Below are 20915 nucleotides of genomic sequence, written 5' to 3' on the forward strand. Positions count from 1 at the left end.
CCTTCGTACACTGCCTGTTTTCTGTGCCGTTCTCGGGGGCAGATGCGATATGCAACGGGAAGTTTGGTGAAGGTTGCTGCGTGTGGTAAAACAACTGCTCCCACAATCAAAGTTGAACTTGAATCGGAAACCAGACAATGGCTGGCGACGGAGGAGACGAGAGTTTGGGGACGACAGAACAGGAACGGGGCGGATCGCCGGGGCCACGGAGCTGACGCACCTGCAGAGGACAGAAGCCTGGAACCAAGAACCAAGGCGCCGGCTGTTTTCCCGGTGTCAGGGGTTGTTGAAGAATGAATGCCTCGCCCCTTCGAGAGCCGCAAGATATTCTTGGCTTTTTCCGAATCAGTGAATAATCCAAAGCAATCGTTTAGGTTCGAGAGCATCAACAAGTCAACCCTCGATTGTTGCCGAGGAGGTAAGCCGCAACAGTCGTGTCAAATGCAGAACGTCTCAAGGGTCTTGGCGCACCAGGGTCCTGCCTTGGGTTGGCATCGTTGGGTGAGACAGCGAGTTGCTGAAGTGGCGCATCCAGGCCCGGCAACAGGCGGGCTTCAGGGGTCCGGTGTTAATTGCCCCACCTGAATAGGTCTTTGAACGCCACAACGTGTCCTCCTGTATTTACCGTAACCCGTACTTCGTACAGCAAAGGATGGCTGAACTCTTGAACACTGCTTGAACCTTGGATGTTGGTTCGGGCTCTACACAGTATTGCACTTTACAGTATTCCATTTTACCGCACATAATTTAAGGACCACAGGACGAAACCGCCATTTACGCCACTCGGAAAGCAATGTGCGAGATTATGTTAAGTGGCTGAGAGTGGCGCTCGGTGTATCACGTCGATCATTTGGTCACCCCCTTACCCCCTTCGCAGCGATTTGCTTGTAGTTAGGTCGTTGCACAATCGCCTCTCTTGCTTCTTGGTGGCTCTAATCGTAACCTATGCGCCTACCATGCGTTGAAAATGCTGCATACACCGTTGTACCCAATGCTTCCGTCCAAAATGTTGTCCGCTGGCCGAGATCATGATCACATAGACGCATCCATACGCTTCCCGTTTGCCCTCGTCCCAAGCCCTTATTTCATCCCGCCCAACCACTCGGCGTAGGCCCATCGGATCCTTTCTAGCGCCTTCATCTGCACTTGGATGCCCTTGAGGTTGGCCAGTTCGTCCAGGTCTTCGATGAACTCCTTCTCGACGTCACCAGGCAGCACGTCATGCGCCAGCCCGCGCAGGACATGAACCTCGCACACCAAGAGTCCGTGGTCACGGTACGAGATGATGTTGTTTTGCGAAGTCGTAGCTTCGGACAGGATCCGGTCAATCTTGCGCAGCACTCGGACGCTGCGCCTGACCTGCCGGCCCTGGCGCATGCCTTTGCGGCTGCCGAAGACGGTTCTGAGGTATTGGAATACGCCAATCGAAACTAAAACTTGTTAGCATGAGCAATGGTGGTGGCGAACGCTAATCAATCATACCGAGAACACCAGGAGTCAACCCAACAAAACCAAACACCAACTCCTGGCTCTTCAACAACGCATCGATACCACTAATAGCCACCTCAAGGTCGACCTTGGTCTTTTGCACCTGGATCAGCAACGACCGAACCAAATCCCCCTTGATGGCGCCCACAATCGGCCGTCGCATGTCCTTCTCATACGCCTTCAAAACGGGCGTCACATCCCCGGCCTTGACCTTGGACCGGATATCGTTAATCTCGAGATCGGTAATAGACGAGTTTCCAACGGCAACATCGGGGTTGTCCATGGCAAACTCAACCACCATTCTTTCGAGGCTATCGCGGTCGGCCTTCAGGCTGTCCCGGCTCATGATAGCGATCTCGCTGTTGGAGTCATGGCGGATGGTGCCGATGATCTTGCGGACCGGGTCAATGACCCAATTGAACCAGAAGTCGCGCGCGGTGGCGCCGAAGTCGCGGACCCAGTTTACGATGTCGTCTTGCCTGTTGATGAGGATGCGCAGGATCGTGGAGGACGAGACGAGGAGGGCGGCGGCCGGGAGCCAATACCTAACAAGTCTTGACGGGCGTCCATTCTCGTCGGCTAGGTCGGTGATGGCAACGCGGTGGTTAGGCAACCCCCTCTCAAGTAGTCCGAGAAGCCGTCGCGCGAGGACGGTGGGTCTCTCTGCCGGATGCAAGTCCTCCATGTGAATCGACAGTTCGGGGTCTTCTTCAACACCAGCGAACACTTTGTCCTCGAATTCAGAGACGGAGAGGTCCAGGTAGACGACGGATTGCAGAATCATATCCATGAGGGCAACGCTCCGCTCCAGCATGCCCTTCCACTCTTCGTTGCTAGTCTCCTCGGTGACGCCAAAGTTGAGCCCCTCGTCCATAAGCACGCCCAGTCCAGTGGCTGTCATTTCCCGGAGTCTGCGCAGCCGCTTTTGCTTGGAGCGGGCTTCTGATCGGCCGATGTCCACTCGAGAGAGGATCTTGCGCTGGATATCAGCGATGGACCGCTCCGTGACACTCTGCCTAACAATTCCATAGAACTGAAACCAGTGTCTGGACAGCGAAGGGTATATTGTCTTGAACCCTTTGAGTTCGCGGGTGGCGTCACTCCCGTCCTCTTGCGCCAAAGACATGTCCTCTGCTTCGGATGCGTGGCCAGGGAACTCGTCTCGGTACAGGCGCTGGAAGCGATGCACGCTGTCGGAATACACTTCCCTTGACCATCTCCACATGCGCAACGGCGATGTCTGCACGGCATAGACGAAGCTGTATGGGTAAGAGGTCATCACCTCGTCCCAGTACCAGATGTCATCGCTCAACGGGATAATCTGGTCGAGCAGGGTGCTCATCAGGAGGCCATATGTCTGCACAGTAGCCTTACTCACCAGGAGCCACTCGACGTCGGTCTCATACTGGCTCTTCGCCTCGAGAAGCTCGAGCGAGGGTAGCTCTTCGGTCAGGCCGGATTGGAGGAGCAACCTCTGGATCCGCGACGATGACAGGTGAGCCCCCGAAATGGAACCAGACGACAAGGCCTTGGTGATGGCCAGGAGTTCGTTGAGGCGAGGAGAAGCGAGTGCGGAGGCGTCAGTGGCTTGCAACTCGCCATCACGGTCTTGCACATGTGTCAAAGGCACGAGAGAGACCCGGTCAACGCGCGCATCCAAACGGCGGACCTGACTACAGGTGGGATATCGGAGTTAACGATGTTGCTTTCTCCAAACCGGGGGGGGGGGTTCCTAGGGTAGTACGAACTCGGCCACAATTGACATTTTGATATGATGCTCTAACCGAGGTTTCGCAACTCCCGAAGCCAAGAGTTGGGCTGTGCATGCGCGTTAAAAATCAGTTCCCGCCCTTCAAGAGAGTTACGCGTCAAGGTGGCGAGTTGAATGGCCCCAGAACATGGAGATTTCCAACACTGATGGGCCGATAGTCCGATCAGATCATCCAGTTGGGCCGGGTGCTGTAAGCTCCGAGAGGCGCTTCTGGGGCCAAGAAATTTTGGTGGTTGTGGGTAGCTGTCCAGCTGCCAGAGGTCCCGCGGGGTTGAGATGATGCCCGTTGGACAACCAAAAAACGAGGGGTATTGCTGTGTCTTTTCGCAGGAAAATTGTGGGAAAATCAAATGCAGAGAGCAATTCCTATCAGCTCATTAATTGAAAGAAAATATTTGCTAGGACTGCATGAGACAAACAACCACTGGTGTCCACGTGGAATGCAAGACTTGTTTGGGCTGTGGCTTCCAAACTTGAATTATGATTTCATAGCCCTGCCCCAAGGTCTCAGTCAAACCAACCTGGAGTGATGTTTTGGGGCAGCTGACCGTGCTCTAAATATGGCTTATCTGCTTATTTATCTCGGATTATCCGATTTACGTGCATATTAAATACGGACGCCACCAGACCTTTGTGGTAGCTTTCGTAAACGAGCTCAATATGGGGTCTATTTCTTGGCCCGATTGTAGAGGGTTGCTTCCGTCTTCGAGGATTCTAGAGTTGAGTCTTCAAAAACTCCCACACCATCAGAAACACTTCACTTTGCGGGCAAGTGACAGATACCTGCATAAGGACATGGATCTATCCATATGGTTGGTCTTGGCAGGCACCGGTCAGCCGGAGCTTGGGCGCGGTGTTCAACTGATCTCGGGCGGCCAATGAGCCGGGATCCACATCTCCACTTGGCGGCATCCGGGAGACGGATCGCTTGGTTCCCAGGTGGGCCGATTCTGGCGCGACTCGCTCAGTGGATCCTTGACACCCTAACTGCAAACCGCCAGTTAATAAAATTCCATTTCACCCCTGACCCTTTTCTGCTGCTTCTCCTTTCACACCACTCCCAAGTGCAACAGATCATCGACCTGCGAGGTGGTCTCTTCTCTTCCTTCTTTCTTGCCTGCGTTCCAGTTCTTTGAACTTTCATCTGCGTGCCTTCCTTTCCTTTCAACGCCGCGTTTGCGCAACCAGGCTATCGGCACCGCCCAAGATGGCGTCCGCAGTCCTGTAAGTTTCCGCCAATTCACCAGCAGACGCGTCGTCGCGCCAGGTTGGACTAACAAGGTGCAATGCAGGAACTCGACCATTTCCGGTCTGAGCTCGTCGGCTTCTATCACGACCGTCTTCGAAGAAGTTTCCAAGTACAATGTCCAGCTGAACGTCTTCGAGCGCCTCTGGGCCGTACGTGCAACCGCGACAGCTCTCGCCATACAAACCATTGGCTAACTCGATCATAGTCTTGGTATCTCTGGATGCAGAATGACACGATCGCGACGGGTATCATGAGCTTCGTCATGCACGAGTTTGTCTACTTCGGACGGTCCCTCCCGTGGATCATCATCGATGCCATCCCATTCTTCAACAAGTATAAGCTTCAGAATGTCAGTCTTCCAGCCGCCTCAAAGCCCCAAATGCACGCTAACAGCGCTCTAGACCAAGGTACCGACATGGAAGGAACAGTGGGAGTGCGCCGGTCTCGTCCTCCTCAGCCATTGCACCGTCGAGCTTCCCCAGATCTGGCTGTTCCATCCCATCGCAACCTACTTCGGTCTTGACTACGGCGTCCCTTTTCCCCCGGCCTGGAAGATGGCAATGCAAATTGCCATTTTCTTCGCTGTTGAGGATGCCTGGCATTACTGGATGCACCGGGCACTGCACTACGGCCCGCTCTACAAGTCGATCCACAAGCTGCACCACACATACAGCGCGCCGTTCGGCCTCGCCGCCGAGTACGCGTCCCCGATCGAGGTGATGCTCCTTGGGCTTCGGTATCGTCGGAACACCCATCATCTGGGTCTCCATCACGGGCGAGCTGCACCTCATCACCATGTACCTGTGGATCGTCCTGCGCCTCTTCCAGGCCATCGACGCCCACTCCGGCTACGACTTCCCCTGGAGTCTTCGCCGCATCCTGCCCTTCTGGGCCGGCGCCGACCACCACGACCTGCACCACGAGCGCTTCATCGGCAACTACGCCTCCAGCTTCCGCTGGTGGGACTACTGCCTCGACACCGAGGCGGGTGAGGCTGCCAGCAAGCAGCGTCGTGAGAGGAAGTTGGCCGAAATCCGGGCCAAGAAGGCACAGTAAATGCCATGCTTTCCTCTGCTGAGCGAAAGCTTGCATGACGAGAATGGTAACGTCTTGAATTGAGACAACGTTCTGGGAGTGAGAAAAGAGACGAACGATACAAGAGCTGGACCGCCGTAGAAGGATAGATATCGGCAGGGCTTGAAGGAGGAAGTGCACTGGGGAAGACATCCAGGGTGGATATGACATCTGTGATGACGAAACACGCGATAACTGGGGCTATAGAGCAACTGCTACGAAGGCAGAAAGACCGGGATGACGCAGTCTTGAAAGGCGTTGTTGGCTGGCGGTCCATTAATCCTAATATTTTGCACCCGTTTTGTATATATGGCATTACATTACCAAACTTTAATCCAAAAAAGAACAAACACACCATGTCTTGCAGCCTCGTTGCAGTCCGTTCTTCGAGTCAAGTATCTATCTAGGCATTGGCGCGATGATGGAAGAAGGTGATGAATAACAACGCTGCCTCGGCATCGGCTCCCGGTAGGGCTGTCGCTAGTCGATCAAAACGTTTCGAATTGCTAACCATCACCGACCACCCCCCAGATGGCCGAGCGGTCAGTGGGTGGGCGGTCGGGGAACCCCAGGGCCAAAACAGGCTCTTGGTGTTTCCAACAAATCAGAAGTAAACCCCAAGGGGTTTCGTAACCGGGCTAACTCCCTACAAGAAGGGGGCTAGCCGGTGAGCTTCTGCTATTCCGCTAACTTGGCATTTCTCTGCTAACTTACACATCCTCCTATTTTCTCTTGGAGTTTTAAGTTGTCCTTTTTTGCTTGCTTACTTACATGCTCGTCGTCCTATTCCCTCTCGTCCTTGATTTTATTACATTTTATTACATGCTCTCAGCAAAGTTTATGGAGTAGATCCAGATCCAGTCTGCTGGGTTATCGCTACTCCCCTTTGCTAGAGCGTCGAGTCGAGAAAGCGTCCCCACAACGGATGCCTCACTTCACTTCGCGCTCTTGGGAACGCAACAATCCCCCGCGGATCCCACCGCCCTGTTTGCCAGGCCGGGCAAGCCACATGCCTCTCCCTGCTGCTGCTGCTGCTGCTCTTGTTGTTGGCCTTGGAGTCCTTCGACGGCGAGCTCGCCAAAGTCGGTGGCCAGCTTGTCGCAGATCGCCGCCAGCTCGATATCCTTCTCAGAGAGGCCTTTAGGGTGGTGGGTTGTCCAGCGGATGAAGGTTGTGTTGAATACCTACGGGAGTTTAGTAGAGTTAGAGTCAGATGGAGGGTGGTAGAGGTGGGGGCTGGGAACTGCATAGGCGGGCGTGCCTGATGAGAGGGGCGGGTGATAGCATGGGATGGACCTAGGCTCGGGATGGTTACGACATACGTTAGACCACTCGGGGTGGTGGTTCTTGAGCTTGCACTGGAGAGATACAGCTGTCATGAAATCCTGGTAAAGCTGTCAGTTTAGTTCACCATCCAGTGTGGATATGGCCGTGGGAAGCCGTAGGATCCAACTGTGGAATGATAAGACGCAAGGGAAATAATGTGTCTATGGGTTGTTTGCCGGTATGGTATGAAGACATAGCAATGGACAAGCAGAGAGCGGTCGGCGTGCGAGGTAACTCACCCATGTCTTGGCAAACGTCTTGAACTTAAACTCGCGCTCAAGTGCCTGTCCCTCCACCGAGAGGGACCATCTCCCGCCATTGGTTACGAGGAGAGGGGACAGGGAGACTCCGAGCTTTCCCGTGTCTGCATTAGCTGAGAATTGGGGCTCCAAGGCACCAGCCATGGCCGACTTGGCGGTCGTAGAAGTAAAGCGTCGATTAAACGGTTGACAAAGTTGATGCTGTGCTGTGCTCGTGCCTCGTCGTGAGGTGTGGGTGATGATGAGGATGGAAAAGTGTCTCGCTGACTGATTCGGCATGCGGCTGATGAGTAATGATGGCTTTGATCTTGGTGTGTGTAATGACGACCTCAATCTCGGGATGAGCGATGGACGCATCGTGAACAGTGAATGATTCCGGGATGACGATGCTTTGGGGAGGCAAACCCAAAGTTACGTTTTTACAGATTCAGGAAACCCCAATACGCCGTCTACCCACCGAGGTTGCGGCATTCGGTAAGTCCGTATGGTATCTTACAACTGTGCTATTTGAAGCATGGAACTTGCTTGGAGCTCCAAAGCAGCCGCAAATGTTACCTCGCATTTGGGGGTGACGATGGGCTTGGTGAACTTATTTCTACCCTTCTTTACTTTTCTACCCACAACAGTAACATCGTCATCAATCGGCACAAGTACGAATACCTAGTCATTACCACATCATGTCCTATTACATATTAAAATAGAGCTGGATATAACCCCCTAGAGGGCCCCCAAATCTCTCCAGAGAGCATGGGGTCTGTTTCTGATATTCATGGCCTTGTCGTCCTCGTAGCCCGAAGCAGGTGATGCGAAGATGGAAGGTGGAAGCTAGGTAATCTACAGTTAACAAAGTGGTAATGTAATGTCTCGAATTATTGGGTGACTGCTCACACCAGCAGCCTTGTTCGAACTTTCCTTTCTAGGTAGAACACAAAACTAAAGCCCCAGCTACTGGTGTCTTTTACGTTTTTGTTTGCCAATGTCCAGTCACCGAAAGACTCCACGGCTCAAAAGGGAAGGTTTTCTATATCCGGGTGGTTGGTGATGTTGCTCTGAATAACTCCCTGTTCTTGAATTGCGGTCTGGATTACTGATCTCAGCTCAGGGGGGCAATTGAGCATGGAATCATGTGAGTTAGTTTTGGTATGTGCGTTCATTTACACTTTTCTCCTCTTTTTTACCTTCTGCTTCCCCCCCCTGAGGAGAAAGCGTTGCGACAAACCTCGACGATGAGATGTGATGCTCGAGATGTGATTACGCAACATTTGGACTGGGAAAGCCATGTGGGTCTTCCCCGACGGAGTTTTGTTGGAAAGGTGGGGCCATCCATTCCGGTCGGTGCTCGGAAGAAATTCTTCGCTTATGCCAAGACCAACCTCGCCCTGTGGACGTGAGATGGACTCATCCCGCATGCTCGCATGTTTCCACCCCGCGCGAGCTAAATCCCGAAAGCACCTCGCTGCCATCCACCCATCCTCCATCCAACAACTGCTGACAAAGCACTCAACATTCAAACCGCCGACTCGGATCGCGTTGATGCTATCAACACATTGAAAGCCTTCACTGAACTTCGGATAATCTCCCTCGAAGACCACAGCACCTAATTAAATCCCAGCCCGAAATCTCCGTGCAGCAGGAACCCAGCGAACTGTCCTTCCTTCCATAACCGTTCCTACTTTTTCTGGGCGATCGCTCCCACTCTTTTCCGCACTTGCCTAAGTACCGACTTAGGTAGCTTGCCTCTCCAAGACCAGGCAAAGTCGGAACACAATCATCCATCCCTCCGCCTTATACATCACCTCCAGCGAGACAGTACCAAGATCTCCAAGCCTAAATCGGGAACTGCTGCGTCGCGTCCCTTCTGACCCAGCCACTCGGATTTTTTGGGGTCGCGAAACAAGAGTTCGTTTACCAAAACAGGTTGCGCAGCCTCACCCATACGCGATGCTGACATAACTCAAGAGCAAGGTTGAGCCACGAGCCGAAGCATCGTCAGCAGCGCTCCTCCTTACCTAATTACCAGCCAAGCTCAACTCGCACTCTCATCTTGGACGGGTGATTCGCGCTGCTGAGTCAGGAACTGCGTTCGCATCATGTCGAACAACGCTGGCATTGGTGAGTGGTGACCTTTTCCTTCCCTTTTTAGCCCTTGCCCAGATCACAGTTCATACACATGCCCTGCCCCCCATGCAACACTACCGCCGTCGGGGAATTCACGCAGACGCGCAAGAGATATGCACAATGCAGCGTGTTTCAATCGCTGTTGCCTTGTCCATGCAAGAGATCCCGCTGCAGGTCCTTTAGTGAGGGCCGAGTGCGAGGGCGCTGCGCTGATACCGGAGAGACGGGAAAGACGGGAAAGACGGGAAAGCTTCAACGGGTGCCTCCCATCTCTAGGCATCATCACTCGGTGACGGGCAACGCCTTCAGCACCCAAACTAGCCTACCGTTTGGCATTACACATCTCCATCCCATGATGTTAGGTTGGCCTGCTCTTCACTCCCCTGTTCCGGGCTCCCGTCCTCCCTGTCATCTCGGATCGTCATCCCAAAATCGGACCCACTCCCTTTTTTCTACGTCCACTCCCACGGCACCACAGTGGCACCACAGCGCCTTTCTGCTGCTGCTCACTCCGCTGGCTACAAGAATGGCCTCCATCCCTGCCCCCGCCCCGACGTCTTCCTTACCTAATTCCCCCCAAGTTACCAATTAGACACTGAGCACACCATCCCGCGGCATCTTGTAAGTCGTTTGTCTGAGATGAGAGCAACAGCCAGCGCTGTTCCCTCCGCCTCGCTCTTCTTCACCCTTCCTCTCCCACAGTCTTTCTTTGAATTCAACTCCCCATCGAGACAGCGGAGAGCAGGAACATCGGCGAGAGTTCCCCATCGGTGAACATCTCGTCGTTGTTTCCGATACACCCATATCTGCGTCGGCGAAGCGGTTGGATTTATAATCTGTCCATCCCCGACCCGATCCTCCACAGACCCTGGCTGCATCCATTGCTCTTACCACACTCCTCGTTTTCCATCCAGGTCCTCAAATGCGACTCGCTACCATTTTAGGGTTTAAGCCTTTCCTTTCCCGCCTGCCAAGTTGATCAAGTCGATTCGCTTGTTTTGACTCCAACCCCCCCCTTCTCTTCGGCCCGACCATCAATCCTAGCTGCACCTGCTTCTCTTTGACCTCGTGCTGGTCTTTGATATACTGACTAGTCTCATGGTATCAGAGCTAGGTGCTCGCGAGCATCCTGTAGCCGCACCGACACCTGCTCAAACGGATCCCTCCGTTTACACACAACCACCTAGCTTTGGAAGTCATTTACAATCGGCTTCCGACGGGTCCGGGGTCAAGAGTTCACCCGGCCCAGCGACATTACCGCATGGGTACAACCACCACCCGCAATTTCCACAAAGCGAGGCTGATATTCACCCCGAATTGCGATCAAGCCACGAACCACCCCCGACAGCTACTGTTTACGCCCCACTCCCTAATATGATCCAACCTGGCAGCGGCGTACCGCATACTAACCAGGCAGTTGCCATGTCGGGCCCTCCTGCGGTTGTCCCTCAGGCCATGGGGCCAGTATCTCCTGGGGATAGCGCAGACGGTAGGAAAGCCAAACGGGAGTTGTCCCAATCGAAACGGGCCGCACAAAACCGGGCTGCTCAGGTTAGTAAACAACACCTCCTCCTTACGTAAAATGCTGACCAAGCCGCGCGCCGCAGAGGGCGTTCCGCCAACGAAAAGAAGGGTACATAAAAAAGCTCGAACAGCAGGTTCGGGACTTGGGTGACTTGGAGTCCACCTCCAAGACGCTCCAGGCCGAGAACTATGCGTTACGAGATTATATTCTGCGCCTGCAGTCTCGTTTACTGGACACCCAAGGCGAGTATCCCCAGCCGCCTCCCGGCATCAGCCTGCATCCGATCGCTCAGGGCCAACCATCACACGGCGGTCCCGAGGTTTCTCAACCCACAAACGCCACTGCCCCCGCCCCTAATCAGGTCGAGGTAGCAGCGCAAGCCGTCGCTGGCCTCACACGGGGCGAACATCTTGGTGGTCGCGACCCCTACGGGCCCGTCCGAACCGACGACGACAGGACGGCCGAGGAGATTACGCGCCAGCTACAAGCCGACGGTGGGCCGGACGGCTTGCCAGCAGCCCCGATGTAGAGCATGGGCGCCTATTATGGCAGCCGCGACGCATAGTTTCCGGTTTCCGTTCCAAGGGGCCACCGTTCAAGGGGCCATGCTGATATGGCCCTGCCCCTTGAGATGAGCGGCGGTACTGTTTTTGGGAGGTTCGTAGTCTCGATGGGAGGGGATTGTCGTTCCCAACCAATTCTTGCCCGGGCGTTTTGATACATTTTAGCTGAGGGGGTTGGCGCAAGCGTTGGGTGGGAGGCTGTTGCCTTGTTTTTTTCTACCTGTTTGACCTATGTATTTTACGGCTTTACCCTATGGTCTGTGCCGAGAAGAGGGCGAGCTCTAGGGGCATGGGCTGGGAGACGACTAGACCTTTTGAGTTATTCCTTCTGTTATACCTGCCGCTATGGCTTAGCAAGGCCGTTTGTCTGGCCACGGCGCAAAACAAGTATCAAATCAGGTATTCTTGGCAGCGAGGTGCCTGTTTTCTGGTGTTTTGATGAAGAATGCCAAATTAGTTGAACCAACCCTCTCGACCAGTAGAAAACACGGCGCGGCCTCGGACTCGGACCGGACGGTACGCATCCTTTCCAAACGAAGTCTGTTTTCTCTACGGCAATCGCGATAGCGCCGAATCCATACCATAAACCCCCCGCCCATCGGAACCCAAGAACTCCAATTTCCGAGCTACCTGTTTACCTGTGTTTGCTTCGTCACGACCAAAAACAAGCCAACCAACCACACACACCGGATATCCACATCCATACCCTCAAGCAAAGGCGTTCCCCAGGTCATGTTCCTAATCACACAGGTAGGTTAGCAACCACCCACAACACACCACAACAACAGCAACAACCCCGCGCGCCCCCATAAAGAAAAGGGGAGAAAACAGGAAGGGAAAAAAAAAAAAAGAAACATACCTTGAGGTACTCCCCGCCCTTCTCCAACCACTCCTCCCTACTCACCCTCGCCCTCCTCGCCTCCTCCGTCCCCGCCCACCCGGCCGCCCCGCGCCACGCATCCAGCACGGCATCATCCGCCCGACGCAGGGCGAGCGGCGCGCCCGCGGGCAGGAGCGCGGTCAGGCCGCGGCGCAGGCGCTCGTCGAACCCCTCGAAGAGCACGTTGCCGCCCGTGAGGAACACGTCCCGCAGGAAGTCGTCGGTGGAGGCGGCGGCGAAGCCGAGGGCAGGGAGGCGCTGGGTGAGGATGTCGCCGGCGATCTCGACGATGCCGGCTGGTCGACGCCGGCGATGGCGGTGGGCTGGAAGAGGACTCGGGGACGCGGATGCGCTCGACGTTGAGGTGGAGGCGGTGGGTCTCGGCGGGCGAGGCCGGTCAAAGGGCGGGCTCGTAGCGAAGGCGTGAGGAGGACTGGACAGTCTTTGCGCGTCGAGGGTTGGTCGTATCGAGTTTGGTCGTACTCAAGAGTCGGCTCGAGGCGCGCACGCGCTCCAGTCTCTCGCGCCTCGCGTCTCGTCGTCGCTATCGCTTTGTGCGCCATGGTACACTGCGGTATCCCCCATCGCGTCGTCGCGCCAAGTCGTCGTCGTCCCTCGCGGAGCGCTTGCGGCTCCGGCCCTGAGGACCGTCCGAGCGAGGTGGCGATGTTTTTCATGCGGATTTGCTGGCGAGAGACTTGCGGTTGCCGAGGTCGGCTTTGAGGCGGTCGCGGTACTTGATCTAGACGAGCTTGGCGAGACGTGCCTGGCGTTTCTCTTCGAGCCAGCCCTCGAGGTCGTTGACGCGGCGCTCTTCGTCGAGGCGGGCTTCTTCGGCGACGCGGGCCTTTTCGGCTTCCTTTTCGGCTTTGGCGCGGGCGCGGGCGTCGTGGTTGGATTTGAGGAGGCGTTGCTGGCGCTTTTGTTTTATGCCGGCCTCGTCGAGTTGATCGTCGGGCACGTCGAGGAGGCTGAAGTCGGGTGCTGCTTGCTCTTCCTCTTGCTCACCGCCGAGGTCTTTCGTCCGGGCCTTTTTGATAGACTTTTCTAGTTCCCGAATCATACGCTCCAGCCCCGCCTCGTCCTTGACTTCGGCCTCATCTAGCAGCCGTTTTGTCTCCTTTTTATTCTGGTCGGCGATCCGGCGTTGGACGTCCTTGTAGTATTCAAGCTCCTGTTCCTTTTTCATTAACCTCTCCAAGCGCATTTTGGCGGCCTGTTCTTGAAGACGCCGGCCGCTCTCCTTTTTCCTCTCGGCGATTCGGGCCAGTTCTTCTTCCGTCTTCTGCACAACAACCTCCTCCGTGTATGGGTATTGGATGATGCGTTCTCTGTCCTCGAGCCCGGTCCAGTCCATGAAGCGCGCCACCTCTTGATCATAATCCAATGATACGTAGCAGAAATCTCGAACCATGTTCTCGGCCTGTGAAGAGTTAAGTTTCCCAGGAAACCCGGTATAGTATTTGAGCCTGATGAGCTTCTGAAGGTATTCTGCGGCGTGCCAGCCGCCCCAGTTCAGTCGTATCGCTTGGGAAAGCAGAGCTTTGGAGTCGTAGACGGGGATTAGATGTGTTGCGCTGTAGGACGAAGAGACGACGAGACCGGTCTTGCCTCGGTTGTGGCGGTACGAAAACAGGGAGTCGATTCCGTAGACGACACTAGGCGCGTTGTAGCACTCGAAAAGCATCTCACTCATTGCTTCGCAAAGTTAGCAAGTGGCAAAAATATGCGGAATCCGGCATTTTACGCACTTTTCCTCGAGTATGGGAGGTTGGCGACGGCCTCGGTCATGACGATGGGCATGTCAATGCCCCCCTCCACCCCATTCATGCCGAGCTTGATGAAGACGTGATCGAGAACGTGCTCCACAACATCCCAGCTGCTCACAATGCCAGTGCCGGCTTCGAAGGCATTGCGAATGTGTCCTCGCGCTGTGGTGTCGGCGTAGCAATCCTGGCCGGCGAACGAGAAGGTCTTGCCCGCTTTGCGGTCTCGGTACTTAGACATGATCGGAGGGATTGCTAGTCGCGGTTTGTCCTCGAACGACCAGCCTGCCCGGACGGTGGAGGAGCCTGCAAGGCACAATTGCGCGCGTCAGCCATCTGGAGGTAGGGCAGGTTGTAGGACCCGGGGCTGCCTACCATTGTCGATGACGATCACAGCTTGTCCGTCTGGCTGCGCCAAAGCCCGTTCTCTACCGTCCAATTGCGGCGGAAGATACTTATCGAACTTGGCTTCCTTGACCGGATACACGGTCGGTGGAGGGAGGTGTTTCCAGGCCTCCCTTCGGTTGACTGTCTCTTCGATTGCGGAGGGCGCCATGGCTCGATGGATGGCTGTGACCGCCGGATCGGAGTGTTCGCTGATAGAAGAACGATGTTACGGTCGGTTTAATGCTTGAGCATTGAAGGGCGCATTTTGGTCATGGGGGACGGACGGTTTTGGGTGACTGTGATTCGTTGTTTCGTAACCGGGGTAAAAGATGAGGTCGCCACGAATACCGCTGCCGCCTTGAGCTGGTGTGTTGGTGTTCGAAAGCTACACAGGAAGCTCGAAACCTCATCCCGCGGTTGAGTGAGGGTACATTACAGTACACACAACTTTCGCGACGCGTACGCACTGTGCGGGTCCACTCAGTGCTCGGATGGCATGCTTGGCTCATCGCTCTCACCACTGCCAAAGCAAGTACACCTCCGTGGACAACATGTATTTACTCGGCGGCGAACCCCGACTTCGCCTCTTCCCTAACAACCTCGTCCTTCGTGAAAGCTTCCGCTGAATTGTAGCTTGCACGCCTTTCCCAGTTCCAATACCCCTGCCCCATGAGCACCAGATATCTTCTCAGTATGGCGCGAGGGCCTGCATCTTGGTCCCCGTAAGCTTTCCGTCTCGGTCAAGAGTTGGTAAGGCCACAGTGGGCGTCTCGGGCATCCAAGGCCAGCGCACCCAAGTATCTGTGGGCTTGAAGAATTCCTTCGCCTTCCTCTCCCTAACCCACAAGTCCAGGATATTCCTAAATTCCTCGACGTCGGCATCTAGCTTGACTTCGGGGTGCTTCTCCCACTTCATACCCAGCACTGCCTCGGCGTCCTGCTTTTCATGCGGGACCTCACGGGACCCCTCATCTAACGTGATGATTTCGTAAAGCGTGAAGATGACACTCTTGATGTCATCACGGTCTGGCGTGTAATGCTCCCCGATCATGATGGAATGGTCGAAATCGAAGATGCGGAGATTGTCGTGTTCATCAATCACCAGATTTCGTGCCGCAATGTCTTGGTGCATCATTCCATACCGGTAGTTCAGGTCATCCACCACGGACAGTAGCTGGCGGAATCATCGAAGACAAAACGGCCTTATGGTGGCATTGGTATCGTGCAGGGTGCCCCCGGGTATGTAACAGGTGGTAAACCCAACGATGTCTCCGGTATGAGGGTCTAGGACAACCGAGTCAAATGGAACGATATGCGGGTGGTCACGAGGAAGTCGACTCCAACTGTTAAGTTCATACCATTTCCGAAACATCCCATTCTCGATGAACAGTATTTGAAGGCAGCCTTTGTTACTTGGGGGGCGATGCCCGTAATACTTGGTGATTTCTGGTAAGACACCAAGTCGACTTGGTGGCCCAAGCGGTCCAGCTCCGTCAGATTTGACAAGCAGATGGTCTTGACCGGGAAATTGAGCTTCAAAGCAGACAGAGAATAGTTGTTGACAGCGTATGTGCGATCATGTTTTCGCTCTGTCAACAAGGTGAAGGGTCCATCAGGCTCTGAGAAACGGATGCCGAAAACACCATCCCCGAGTTGATTCACGTGCTTCCGAAGCTTGTTGATGCAGATGTCCTCTGTTGTCTCGGTATCCTCAACGGGGGTAGGGGGTGCATATGTGACTGCAAAGGTCCTCCTCTGGTCGAAGTCTGTGACGTGCCAGGTGTATGGTCCTCCATTGAGCAAGTTGCCAGATCCCGCCCAAAGCCGTGATCTGGGGTCAATCATGTTGAGAAGTGAAGGGGGAAGGCCGGGGACGGATCCGAATGGGAAGCTCGGAGACCACGAAGGGTATGATTGACGGTGAGTGTGGGGAATGTTCTCAAGACCTTGGCTTGAGCATCTCGAGCCAAGTGTTGGCGACTGCACCACAGATCTGTGGCAGGACGGTCTTCTGCCAACTACGCACACGGCTCACCGTGCGAATCTACAGATTTTTGCCAGTTTCATAGCGCTTATGGTAGAATCTATGGTCGGCTACTTACGGAGGCACCTAATGGTGAGACCAAGGTCAATGGAAACCGTAAACATTGTTAGTGTGAGGTTCATTAGAGATCTAATTTCTGTTTTCATGGGCCGGAACACACTTTATTTGGTGGATGGGCTGGGATGAGGCAAGAACACTGTTAAGATGTCTCGGATTAAAGATAACCTCCTCTCACTATCTACTTCGGCTTGTGGTTCGTTATACCGGCTCTTTCAAGTTGTCCGTGGCTAGTTATTTTTCTCGATTAGTAAACTTATTCCCTATGAGTCAAATCGTACTTACCCTCGAGGTGAAACAGGACGTTCGACTGGTAATTCTTGAACATTTGAGCCACTAGCTCAATGTTCATGTTTTGGATGTTGATATCCTGTCGATAACATTAGAAGCAATGTCAGGCAACGTTCAATGCTTGCCAGCTACTTACTTGTAGAGTTTTGTTCATCACAACGATGGATTCGTTCAACTTTTCCTATTTTCGAATTTGATGAGTATGGCGGCTTAGACGTCCCTTGGCGGATCACGAACCACGTTGGTGATGATGCGCGATAGAAGCAGGTTCTGCTGATGCTCGTGTGGACTCTCCTACTTGGGAGTTAGTGGAACTTACTGGAATCAAATTGGAGGAGGCAGTTTACCATTGTAGTGACTATCAAGCCTGGTTATCTCTTTTCCGTGTTCTTCTGTTGTTGTTGCTGATGCAAAGGCCTGGAACTCAGCAGCCAAAGACCCCCACCCCACAATGCTTAGGAGCGTCAGGGGACAGTGCGAATTCCCGGAGCGGTGAAGATTGGCAGCCAGGAACCGAGACATTGAATCCCGTCTGTTCGTCTCTGGCACCCTCAGCTTCCATTCTCAAACCAGTTCCTCCCCCACCGACAAGCCGTACCGAAACACGCGCCGTCTCCCCGATCGCCCACAATGTCCAACCCAGAAGCCCTAGCCGCGCAGGCTGCGCACCAGGAACTCATCGAGCAACTCGACATCCACTCAATCCACAAGACCTTCCGCAACCCGCACTGGCGCCCCAACCAACGCCGTAACAAGAACATCAAAGCCATTCTAGGCGATGCCTCGCGCAAGGAAGCTTCTGTAATCGCGACGCCCCAAGATAACAGCGGTGCAGCGACCCCACTGCAGGATAACGACGGTCTCTCCACCAGCGGCGCGTCAACCCCAGCAGCTCCCTCCTCGAGCGGCTCGACCAGCCTCCAGCCGAACCTGGCCCAGGCGTCGCGCAGTTTGTCCAAGCTTGTCCTTGAGAAGACGCTATCTGCGTCCACGCGACCGCCAAATGGAGTGTCCTCAGCGCCCACAGCTACCTACACCAACATTGAGAGCGCGCCCAGTCTTGCGCCGCTGAAGCACTACTGCGACGTGACGGGTCTGCCAGCGCCCTACATGGATCCCAAAACCAGGATAAGGTACCACAATCGGGAGGTGTTTGCCATGATCAGGACTCTACCGCAGGGTGTTGGGGAGCAATTTTTGGAGGCGAGAGGCGCGCATACAGTTCTGAAATAAGCCCGAGGAAAGAGTGCGACGGCCGGATTCAGAGCGTGGTTGCTGCCGGGCCATCCACTCCACGATATATGTTTTATGATGTTCGACAAAGTGTATTCTGGGTTACGCTCCCCGTTATTGCCCTGCGCGGAAAACCCCAAATTTAAGTCGCGCTCGCCTTACTCCCTCAGGCTCGCGACTGCCTCCGTGGCCAAGCTGCCCTACTTTTGGCAGCACCGCGCATTCAGCTGCCAACCAGGCTATTCCACCATCAAGCTCTCGTCTAGCAGTATTTATTGATCGAGGGAAAACCGCGAGCTTCATCGACTAGTTCATCATGCTCATTTGGAGTAACTATTAACAGCCCCGTTTCCTTGCTGCACCGTGGATCGGACACGAAACGCACCCCCAGCACCCGGCCGTCAAGTCCAGAGATTGACAATGGACGCCTCGCCCTTCGGGTCCCCATCTAGGCAGCCCGTCCCAGAACCTGCAACGCCCCCCTCAACCCAGGATTTTGCGCGACATACCTCGTTCATCCCATCTGGGATTGTGACGCCCACCCCAAGCGCTCGGACTGATGTCCCACTGCTGCCGACCAACCACCCGATCCCGCCCGTGCCCGCCATGCACGAAAAATACTCGCCGTAAGCCCTCCTCAGCTTGATAATTCCGGATTCTGAGGACTAACCACGCCGCGGCTGCAGGAAGCCAATATGGCTGCGGGTGCTCAGGAAAATAAACGAGGTGCTTCTCGGGAAGGAAAAGGCATCGGTGTATTGGTATGCGAGTCTTATGTCGGTCCTCGCCGCACTGGTCGTCACAGGCTCGAGCATTTTCGGCTGGCCGCCTTTGCCCATTTGGGAATACCTCCGACACGCGACGGGTTGATGGGAGGAGGGCTGTTTGATACAGGGATGGGTCTATCCTGGCTACTGGGGTTGAATCAAGCCTGGCGCTGACAGATGGATTGGGATGAAGAAGGTCATCAAGACATCCCGGCCGTGAGGGCGGTCGTTGCACAGGATGTGTGTTTTATATATGTACGACCAACAAAGTCAAACCCCAACTACGCACTCGCTGCCTTTCGGCAGAAAGATGACAGTCGACGCTCCGGCTTAATCGTGATCAGGTTGTTATATGCCTTTGATGTTTCGACAGACCACCGAGAGAGGACGGAGAGGAACCAAACTCAGTTGCCCCAGCAAGTGCTGGAGCCGCCGCGGCAAGTTGAGAAAGCATAGTTGATGAAGAGAAGACCCTACCTACCTTGCTGGGCTTTTAAACCAACCATTGAAACCTCGGATGAAGGACAACGTGTGCTGGTTTAGCTTGCAATGAAGCAAGCCTAGGCTCATTGAAGTAATAACATGCGTTTCTCTCGCCTTGAGCGGAGAGAAAGTATGAACGTTTGTTTGTCCCATCTCAACAGCCAAACGAATTTTAGTTGCAAGTTTCGTTGCAAAAGGTTAAAATTCCACACCATGAAAACATCGAAGCGCCCAGATAAGGGGACCCAGAGCTGCAGCTTTTGTCCAATGAGAGGCGTCACGCTTTGACTTGCCTGCCGGACTAGGGTTCCTGGCAACGGCAATCTGTCGCCTTGGCGGCTTGAGGTTGTTAGCCCTTTTCCGTGTCTCGAATTGCGCGGCGCAACAAGACTCGAAAAACGAGAACAATCTTCTTCCTTTCCTGCTTACAATCTCCATATTCAGCGCCTGTACCGGGTACATCGACACACCATTCCACTTTCTGCCTCCCCCCTCACATTCCGACAAGATGCCGACCATGTGGATGTCAGACTCGCAAAGTACACTGCACCCTTCCCCCCAGGTCTACGCTTGGTCGCAAAAGGCAGGAACCTAAAAGAAGAAAACTAACCTTGTTTCCGTCCAGAAATCGGGGTCGCTTTTTGCTCCGGCGGTACGTTCACGACTCAATCCCTTGTCACCCCTTTCCCTCGACCGACGCCGCGCAACCTCGCTCCAACACGGCACCCCCTTCCCGCGATCCGAGAACAAACGACTAACGTTCTCTTCCCACAGGCGGCTTCTTCCTCATAGCCGGCGTGCTCCTCTTCTTTGACCGCGCCATGCTTGCAATGGGCAACGTCAGTTCCCCGCTCCAACAACCCCCCCCCCCCCCCCCCTTCGGCCCCCAAACCAGCCAGCTAACCCCCCCATCTCCCTCACAGATCCTCTTCCTCATCGGCCTAACCATCATCATCGGCCCGCAAAAGACCGCCTTATTCTTCGCGCGCAAGCAGAAGCTCAAGGGCACGGCGGCCTTCTTCGGCGGGCTGGCGCTGATCCTGCTGCGCTGGCCTTTGATCGGCTTCCTGGTCGAGCTGTACGGCATCCTGGTGCTGTTTGGCGACTTCCTGGGCACCATCGCCACCTTCGCGCGCAACGTGCCCGTGGTCGGGCCGTATATTGGTATGGTGGTGGATCGGGTGGGGTTGGGGGAGCGGCGGAATGCGGAGTTGCCTGTTTAGGGGGGTTGGGGGAGTGACGGGTGTGGGTGTGAGTGTGTTTAATATGGAAGTTTGGGTGTGGTTGTGTGTTTAGGTGTGTTTGTTGGGGAGGGCGGGCTGGGTGTTTTGGCTGGATTGCCGCCGCCGCGGCGGTGGGGGATGTTCACGGCTGTATCGACGACTCGAAAGACTGCACGATATCGGGTTTTGGAGTTTCCTGGACGAGGCGCTTTAATCACTGGTTCGTTTCGCACACCACCCGGCGCAGAGGATACGGGAAAAGGGAAGGATTTGGGACGATTTTAAATGGGTCACCGGCCGGTTTCTCGTGGCAAGGGGCATCAAGGCGGCGTTGGGCGATGCTGATACCAATCTTATAATATGGCGTGTCCGTCTGCGTGAAGTGTAGCGCATACAGGGTGTGGTAGTAT

General features: G+C 54.8%; 8 protein-coding genes across 8 annotated transcripts; 4 read left to right on the plus strand and 4 right to left on the minus strand.

The window, feature by feature from the left end:
• Positions 1-1080: 1080 nt before the first annotated feature.
• Positions 1081-3253, minus strand: CHGG_04743 (uncharacterized protein; the record flags this gene model as incomplete). Its single annotated transcript, XM_001223956.1, has 3 exons — positions 1081-1430; positions 1483-3161; positions 3237-3253. 3 exons carry the CDS (start codon positions 3251-3253, stop codon positions 1081-1083), a joined length of 2046 nt encoding a protein of 681 aa, XP_001223957.1.
• A 1213-nt stretch (positions 3254-4466) lies between these two features.
• Positions 4467-5564, plus strand: CHGG_04744 (uncharacterized protein; the record flags this gene model as incomplete). The annotated part of the gene is made up of 5 exons (XM_001223957.1): positions 4467-4483; positions 4552-4657; positions 4714-4857; positions 4910-5224; positions 5337-5564. 5 exons carry the CDS (start codon positions 4467-4469, stop codon positions 5562-5564), a joined length of 810 nt encoding a protein of 269 aa, XP_001223958.1.
• A 953-nt stretch (positions 5565-6517) lies between these two features.
• On the minus strand, positions 6518-7312 carry CHGG_04745 (uncharacterized protein; the record flags this gene model as incomplete). The annotated part of the gene is made up of 3 exons (XM_001223958.1): positions 6518-6766; positions 6905-6976; positions 7148-7312. 3 exons carry the CDS (start codon positions 7310-7312, stop codon positions 6518-6520), a joined length of 486 nt encoding a protein of 161 aa, XP_001223959.1.
• Positions 7313-10708: 3396 nt separating this feature from the next.
• Positions 10709-11340, plus strand: CHGG_04746 (uncharacterized protein; the record flags this gene model as incomplete). The annotated part of the gene is made up of 2 exons (XM_001223959.1): positions 10709-10837; positions 10942-11340. The coding sequence occupies 2 exons, from the start codon at positions 10709-10711 to the stop codon at positions 11338-11340; spliced, it is 528 nt and encodes a 175-aa protein (XP_001223960.1).
• Positions 11341-12082: 742 nt separating this feature from the next.
• On the minus strand, positions 12083-14576 carry CHGG_04747 (uncharacterized protein; the record flags this gene model as incomplete). Its single annotated transcript, XM_001223960.1, has 5 exons — positions 12083-12112; positions 12234-12736; positions 13017-13952; positions 14006-14326; positions 14396-14576. 5 exons carry the CDS (start codon positions 14574-14576, stop codon positions 12083-12085), a joined length of 1971 nt encoding a protein of 656 aa, XP_001223961.1.
• A 519-nt stretch (positions 14577-15095) lies between these two features.
• CHGG_04748 (uncharacterized protein) lies at positions 15096-16555 on the minus strand (the record flags this gene model as incomplete). The annotated part of the gene is made up of 4 exons (XM_001223961.1): positions 15096-15581; positions 15821-16173; positions 16443-16451; positions 16510-16555. The coding sequence occupies 4 exons, from the start codon at positions 16553-16555 to the stop codon at positions 15096-15098; spliced, it is 894 nt and encodes a 297-aa protein (XP_001223962.1).
• Positions 16556-17429: 874 nt separating this feature from the next.
• On the plus strand, positions 17430-18032 carry CHGG_04749 (uncharacterized protein; the record flags this gene model as incomplete). The annotated part of the gene is made up of 1 exon (XM_001223962.1): positions 17430-18032. One exon carries the CDS (start codon positions 17430-17432, stop codon positions 18030-18032), a length of 603 nt encoding a protein of 200 aa, XP_001223963.1.
• Positions 18033-19790: 1758 nt separating this feature from the next.
• CHGG_04750 (uncharacterized protein) lies at positions 19791-20505 on the plus strand (the record flags this gene model as incomplete). The annotated part of the gene is made up of 4 exons (XM_001223963.1): positions 19791-19821; positions 19908-19934; positions 20057-20121; positions 20206-20505. 4 exons carry the CDS (start codon positions 19791-19793, stop codon positions 20503-20505), a joined length of 423 nt encoding a protein of 140 aa, XP_001223964.1.
• Positions 20506-20915: the final 410 nt, after the last annotated feature.

This window comes from Chaetomium globosum, genomic scaffold (assembly GCF_000143365.1).
Source record: "Chaetomium globosum CBS 148.51 scaffold_4 genomic scaffold, whole genome shotgun sequence".
Classification (NCBI taxonomy): Eukaryota; Fungi; Ascomycota; class Sordariomycetes; order Sordariales; family Chaetomiaceae; genus Chaetomium; species Chaetomium globosum.